The sequence below is a fragment of the Papaver somniferum genome, chromosome 9 (genome assembly GCF_003573695.1).
Source record: "Papaver somniferum cultivar HN1 chromosome 9, ASM357369v1, whole genome shotgun sequence".
In the NCBI taxonomy this organism is placed as follows: domain Eukaryota; kingdom Viridiplantae; phylum Streptophyta; class Magnoliopsida; order Ranunculales; family Papaveraceae; genus Papaver; species Papaver somniferum.
Genome location: NC_039366.1, coordinates 8,760,491 through 8,768,337, shown reverse-complemented (window position 1 = coordinate 8,768,337; position 7,847 = coordinate 8,760,491). Strand labels below are relative to the sequence as shown.

Here is a 7,847-nt window from a genome sequence, read left to right as displayed (position 1 = left end):
GTCTCAGGCCTGCATGAGATACTGATCTATCGATAGCTAAGGATTCTTGAATTATCTTTCTTTCCACATCTTTCTGCTACAAATTTCATTATATTTCTTTCTCCTAATGCTTCCAAGGAAACGAAGCTGTTGATGTGTGGCAGTGGCAGTGGTAGTGGTACTACGTCCCAATTACTCCTCATGTCATTCAACTCTAAAATCTTTGTTTGTGACGAGCAACGAACAACTTCTTGACCATCTGTTAACAACATTTCACCTTTTAGTATAACCATTTTCAAAAGAGTAAGTAATTCTTGAATATGCATCTTCTAATGGTATTTTGAACTCTTTATTCCAAATCCAGGACTTGTAATACTGTTCGTTCATGTGGTGACTACTACTATCCTCCTCCTTATTTTTCCTTAAGAGCCACACTTCCAGCGAGCTGCCATCGGAGTATTCGTAACATAAACAACGTCTCATAACAAAGATTCTTCTGGTTCTATAAAGCATCTCAACTGGTACAGGGAGGAAGTGGAACTTCTCATCTCCCAAATCAAAACCCACAATACTCCCGGATTCCTGACAGATCCAATAAAGAGCCCCATTAACACAAACACCTGGAGGACCTCTGAGATATTTCGGCCTTAAGAAACAATTGAGTTCTCCAGCGCTTCTCCACCCCCTGCCACTCCCAAGCGTGTATAGAGGGTGGTAGCAAAATCCGTGCGCAATGGAAACACCACCAACGCATTTTGTGTTGTTGATCGATTTTCCTGGAAGGGTCACGCATTCTTTAGTAATGGGATTACAAGTGTATAAAGGTTCATCGGGATCGTCTAGAGTCCTATAATCGAGTGTAGGAATGCCTTTGTATTTTGTCTTGACAGTTAAGCAAATCAATCCATTATCTGAACCCACAACTCCACATATATCTGCTGGAAATTTGATTTTGATTAAGCGGTAATTATCCCTCTTGCCGTGGTATTCTAAATACCCGAGAGCTTGGGCGTGACTATCAAAGGCCACGAAACTCATCATCGTTCCAGAATCGGAGCCATAGTGATAACGATCAACTGGCCTATGCTGCTTTTGTTGTACTAGTGCATGAATATCATGACCTTGTTGTTGTTTTACATGTTGATGAGCAAAGTAATTTGTATTAGCACGATGACAATATGGTAAGATTTTTCTCCAAGATCTACATACTTGTTTGCAATATAACACCGACTGAGCTGGTAACCTAGAAAATATATTCAATGATATTTCTTGGGGAAGACTATAAAGAGGATCATGTCCGGCCATCTCTTGCGTTAAAGCCTGCAGAAGCGTTTGCACGATTAAACATGGTACTCCAACATTGTAAAGAACACATAAGAAGAACAAATATCAAACAACATTTAATCCTAAAGAAGGAACAAACGATTTAATATATTACCTTAATGGAGAAAACAATAGACAAAACCCTAGGCGAAGAAGTTTAAGATTTTCTGGTGTATCTAAAATTAGTGGAGAAATGAAAACTACTTCCTTCATCCTTCAAACCCTAAACCTTAAAACGAAAATCAAACGCATAAATGCATGTATCGAAAAACAAAAAGAACATGAGAAAAAAAAGAACCGACGTCCAAACCTACTGAATCAAACTTTCTAAAGCAATGTATGCCAATGAATCAAACTGCGTAAAAGTTTGTAATTTAATTGTTACCTTATAACCAGAGTTTTATGAGCACTTCTAGAATTATCCCTTATGATTCTAAAAACTCTAATTCTTGAAATGCATTTGCACTATCTTCACAAGGATGTATGCATTTGTTCAAAATGATATATTTCATCTTATTGTGCTCATCTACATGCTTCTTGATTCACGTTTGAACCAGAAACGAATCAAATTATTGTTGTTTTTTCATTGGTTTTTCCATTTTCACTTTCATACTTCTCTTGTTTTGATGAAACTGTGTATTTGATATTGGAATAATATAGAATGGTTTACATTGAATACAGAGATCAGTGAGCACGTTTTGTGAAAATGTCCAGGAAATTTTTGGAAGACTTGATAATTTTAGGTTTCTTAGTGTACAATCGGTAAGTACAAATTGATTCTGTTGTTAATAACACTAGGATACCCTAAAATTCTCCAAAACCTATTAGTGTTACTTTGAATAGATTATGGAGAATTTTGCTACATCGCATTCCATGAATGAAGAACATATATATGGATAAAAACACAAACAGACCTTGTAAGGTCTACTTTGGAGCATGCATGTTATGCTTTTCTCCCTAAATAATATGCAAGAACCAGAACTGGGTTTCTTTTTATGGCAATTATATCATAAAGAGATGGCGACGATGGACACCCTTTACAAGAAAGGTAAGCGAATTGTCAACGGATGCTTGTTGTGTCGCAAAGAGGGAGAAACAACTTCTCACTTGATGTTTCACTGTCCCGAGGTTACTAAGATTTGGTTATACTTCAGATCTCACGTGAAAATGGAGTGGGTAATGCCAAACTGTATCGACTTGATCATCAAAGGATGGAAGGTGAAGAACTTATCCACTGTTGGACAAGTTTTGTGGCAAATTCTTCCGGCAGCCATCACTTGGACAGTATGGAGAAATGACCTTATTTTCAAAGGAATCAACTTCGAAGTTAAGCAAGTCATCAAAAAGTGAAAACACAGGCATATTATTGGTGTAAGAATGTGGAAGCTCTGAAAACATTTCTTTAGACAATATAAAATCGAACTGGGGCAATTTTTTGTAAATTAAAGTCCTAATGTAGACAGTATTGGGTTTTCTCTTTTTCTGCCAGGTTAGTTTTTTGGGAGGTTCTCCTTCCTCTTTTCATTCGATGTGCCGAAAATTGAATTGGGGAGTCTTATTTGTATGATGTGGGATGTTGTTTTCGCTTACTCCTGGTAAGCCTTTCAATATATACTTACTTTTGCGGAGGAAAAAAAAAAAAAAACTGAAGTTGTAATATTTGTGGATAGCTAGTCTGGCTTTTGTTTTTAGCCATATCTAATCTTTCAATGCAGTATGCATTCATATTACTTACATACTGCTCGTTGGGAACAAAGATTTATAGAGAATCCTAATGTTCTAATATCCCTTTGCCTAAAACCGGTACAGCTTATGTCTCATAAGTTATAACTAGAGTTAATTGATATAGTTCCGAAACGCGCCATAACTCAAAACGTTAGATGTGTAAGTCTATTGAGTGGAAGTCACCAAAACCCCACAACTCAAAACGTTACCGCCTGCTCCATAACGAATTTTTCTCGTTTCATTCTGATCAACCCATTTTTCTGTGAACTGTTAATAAAAGGGAAAGATCGAGAATTTTCGTAGAACGAGTCTGAAGCTCAAGAACTTTGATAAACTTCTTAAAATCCAGAGAAGGCATATATGTAGATAATATAAAAGGCTGTTCAGATTATTAGTCCCACATTATTGGGCAATCTAAGATCCTGCGGTTTATAATCCCTTAGGGCCTCTCCACTCATTGCCAATTGGTTTTAAGTTGGATGCACGTATTCTAATATGGTATCAGAGCAGGCTATTTGCGACGAGTCTTTGACCGCCCGTACTCCGGTTTACAAGACTTGGTTCTCAAGATATTCAATTCCTAATATAACTCAAAATAACCTAAATTATATCTCCTAATTACAGTCTCCTATTATTTCCTAATAAAGGCATTCATTATGGCAGAATAAAAAGCACCTTGCACCTCTCTTCTTCTCTATCACCTAAAAACCTGAGACAATATTATTGGTAAGAAGAAAGCAAGCGCCCCACCAAAAAGTAATAAAAACAACAACAACCATTCTTGAAGCGACATTTTTGCACTTCTTTCTTGTGACATCTTTGGACTGCTTTGTTCTACGAATTGCTTCACATTTGTTTCTCCTAATGCTTCCTAGGAAACAAAGCTGTTCATGTGTGATATTGGTAAGTTGCAGAACACCATTTTCTCACTCAACTCAAGAACCTTTTGTGATGTTATTGTTCTTTCTTGAGGATTATAAAAGACCATTTATTAGGAAATAATATAGGAGACTATAATTAGGAGATATAATTTAGGTTAGTTTGAGTTATATTAGGAATTGAATATCTTGAGAACCAAGTCTTGTGCCTTGAGAGCCAAGTCTTGTGATTGTATAAATAGCTAGAGAATTAATGAGAAAGAGACACCAAGATTATTATCAATGTAGTCTTTTAATGCTTCCGCGTTTATGCTCTCCTCTCTCTTGCTCGATCCTTAACATGGTATCAGAGCAAGGTGAGAGGGAGAGAGGAGAAGAAGAGAAGTTAGATGTTTTGGTATAGAGTTTTCAAGTCGTAAGAAAAAAACACAAAAAAAAAAAACACAAAAATCTGATAATTGAGAAGAAGACGTATGATCTGCCGTAACCCTATTTTATACCCATCACTTGTTACCTGTCGATCCGTGTCTGTGTGATTCCTAGCCAAGACGGATCATCGTGATGGTTGGATTTAGAAGTTGAGACAAACAAGGAAACGGAGCTGTTGGTTGAATTTGTGAAAGTTTGGGCAGTATTATTCTCAAGCAAGATATCTTGATTGTTGATGCTGTTTTCGCTAAAAGAAACGTATACTGCTGTCGGTCATTGTGTCAGTGATAGAAGGTGGACTTGCAGCTGGTTTGTTGTGAGCTCGTGAGCCCGTATGAAGAATTGGATTAAGACATACTCTCGAAATTGAGAAGCTAAGGATGACACGGGAGTCTTGGTACAAGTTTAAAGTGTTCAGCGGCCAAGCAAGGATGATCAAAACATAGATACTCGGTTACTATTAGGGATCACAGGAGAATGGAGATAGGTTATGATGGAGTTGGAACTCGACATTGATGAATGGGTTTGCTGTCGATCACGGATCGGATGGTGGTGATCGGTATTGGTTGATATGGAGCGAGTTTGATGCCAAAATTAACACCGGCAAACTTGGTGGTTGCTGTTGAAATACCCATGAATAACGTCGTCCTTAAACCTAGAAGAAAGCAGATGGTTTCCGAGAATCTACTGATGAACAACGACGTTTGAAGACATTAGAAATACAGATGGTAAAAAAAAAAAAAAAAAAAAAAATCAAGGAAGAGCTGTTGCCATTGAATTATGAGAAGATTGAGCAGAGATTTCCCCACCGAGAAAATCAGGGAAGAATATGATGCGGTGGTTACTACTGTTGATTGAATTGGTGAAGTTTGGAGCAAGAAAATTAGATGATGCTCTAAAAGAAAAGAAAAAAAAAAATCACAGTACGTGATGTTTAGGGTTTGTGAGGAAGTGTTATTGAAAGTCAGTAACAGTACAGAATTGTTAGAGAAGAGATGTTACAAAGAAGAATCGTTACAGAAGCGTAACAGAAGCAAGTGTGACAGTTCTGTCAGAGGTACTGCAGAAAGCTGTTAAACATGTTGGAAGAAGTGAAGTGTGGTTGAAGAGTTTGTGGCAGAAACTTAGAGATCCTACAAAGTGTGGCAGACTTTGTAAAGACGACAAGATTGTGAGAGAATCTTGAAGAACAAAGAAGTGTGAAGGTTTCGCAAAAATAGCGTGACTGGAACAAGAGAAGAAGAAACAACATTCATGTTGTGAAGAAAGAAAAAAAAAAGAGAAGAAAATAATCACCAAGAGGTGATGAGAAAAAGAACAACAATAATAGGTTGAAACCCTATGAGTTGTCGAGAGAGTACAAAAAGTATTCTATCGAAGAAACCAAGAAACCAAGAGTACAAGAAGTATTCTACGAAGAGGACCGAAATGTCCCTAAACTATGAAGGGGACCGAAACGTCCTTAAACTAAGATGGAACCTGTATGTTCTAAAACTTTGTCCTTAAACTACGAAGGGGACCGAAACGTCCTTAAACTACGAAGAGGACCGAAATGTCCTTAAACTACGAAGATGGGACCGTAATGTCCTTAAACTACGAAGGGGACCGAAATGTCCTTAAACTACGAAGAGGACCGAAACGTCCTTAAACTATGATCTGAAGATTTTTTTTTCGCAAAAGCGTTGGAAGAAAAAAAAACCGAGGTTAAATTTCTTTTGTCCAAGATGGGCATTCGTGATCTACATGCTCCATCTTGAGGGAGGGTATTAGGAAATAATATAGGAGACTATAATTAGGAGATATAATTTAGGTTAGTTTGAGTTATATTAGGAATTGAATATCTTGAGAACCAAGTCTTGTGCCTTGAGAGCCAAGTCTTGTGATTGTATAAATAGCTAGAGAATTAATGAGAAAGAGACACCAAGATTTTTATCAATGTAGTCTTTTAATGCTTCCGCGTTTATGCTCTCCTCTCTCTTGCTCGATCCTTAACACCATTCGTGGACCGTCTATTAATAAAATTTCGCCTATCTTTGTAACGGAATTTCGAATAAGGAGATCCAAAAGGCATTTTGAACACACTATTCCAACTCCAGGACTTGTAATACCGATCATTGATGTGGTAGGTACTACTACTTTTATCCTCCTCCTCATTCTTCTTTAAAACCCACAATTCCCACGTGTGACCATAATTGCATTCAAGACCCAAACCACGTCCCATGGCAAAGATTCTTCTGTGGTAATGCATCTGCCTATTTGGGATACGGAGCAAGTAGCACTTCTCATATGCGAAATCAAAGGCCACAATATCTACAAATTCATCGCAGTTACGGAGCCAATGAAGAGCCCCATTAACACAAACACCTCTAGGATCTTCGAAATATGGCCTTAAGTAATAGTTGGTTTCCTCGGCACACCTTCACCCGCGACCACTCCCAAGTGTATATACCTCGACCTGTCCTTTGAAGGAAGGGCTTTTCTGGTTGCCTACATAACAAATTCTAACAACCTTATACTCATTAGCAAAGGGTTATAGCCAAATCCATGCACAATGTGAACACCATCAACGCTTTTCTTCCCGTCGATCAATATCCCTGGAAGATTCACGGATTCTCTATAATAGGGTTACAGATGCAAAAAGGTTCATCAGGACTGTCTGCCAACTTCTTCCAGTATACAGGGATGCCAGTGTACTTGGTCTTGACTGATAAGCAAATCAATCCATTAGCCGAACCAACTAGTCCTACAGACATGCCTGCCAGAATTTTCATCCTCGTCTTTTTTAGGCAGTAATTAGGCTGTTCGTTGCCGTCCTTGTACTCTAAATACCAGAAAGCTTGGGCGTCCCTTTCAAAGGCCATGAAACTCATCGACTCATAATCAGAACAGTACTGAGGACCGTATTGTTGCTGTAGTAGTCCATGAGGACCATGACCATAATGATACCGAAGATGCAGAATAGCAAAATAAGTAGTATTAGCATGAAACTGGAGGAGATCTCTCCAACCTCTACATTCTAGTTTACAACATAATATAGACTCGAATGGTAATCTAGAATATATGTTCAAAGCGATTTCTTGGGAAAGAATGTTTAGAAGATTATAGAATTTTTTTTGTTTTTGTTTTGATATAATCAACTGTCGGAAATTATAGAGGTTGGCCATCGTCTATCTTGAGGGCCGGCCCCATAGGGGAAGAACCATAATATTGGGCATACCAAAATCTTCCAAGGCATACTGAATGAAGACAAAAAAGGTTGTGAAATAGCAAAATCAGATATCCCCTTAACCCGAAAAATTTTAATGGCAAATCTTCCCTTTACGTATTAGTGTTAATAATCTTGATTAGTGATTAAATATTTTGTTTAGAAGGAGAGAAAGAGAAGGAGAAAGTGAGAAAATTCTAATTCTTGATTCAATGGAGGATGAGGAGGGTCATCATTCATCTAAAAAACCTAGGAAAATACATATCAACTACAACAATGATCCATAAATGGATGATTTCTTAGATTAC

General features: G+C 37.6%; 1 protein-coding gene across 1 annotated transcript; it reads right to left on the bottom strand.

The window, feature by feature from the left end:
* Nucleotides 1–252: 252 nt before the first annotated feature.
* Nucleotides 253–1,284, bottom strand: LOC113311310 (F-box protein At1g53790-like). Its single transcript, XM_026560149.1, has one exon. The coding sequence runs from the start codon at nt 1,282–1,284 to the stop codon at nt 253–255; it is 1,032 nt and encodes a 343-aa protein (XP_026415934.1).
* Nucleotides 1,285–7,847: the final 6,563 nt, after the last annotated feature.

Excerpts from the sequence above, each read along its gene's own strand:
- LOC113311310 (XM_026560149.1), bottom strand. The coding sequence starts at position 1,284 with ATGGCCGGACATGATCCTCTTTATAGTCTTCCCCAAGAAATATCATTG.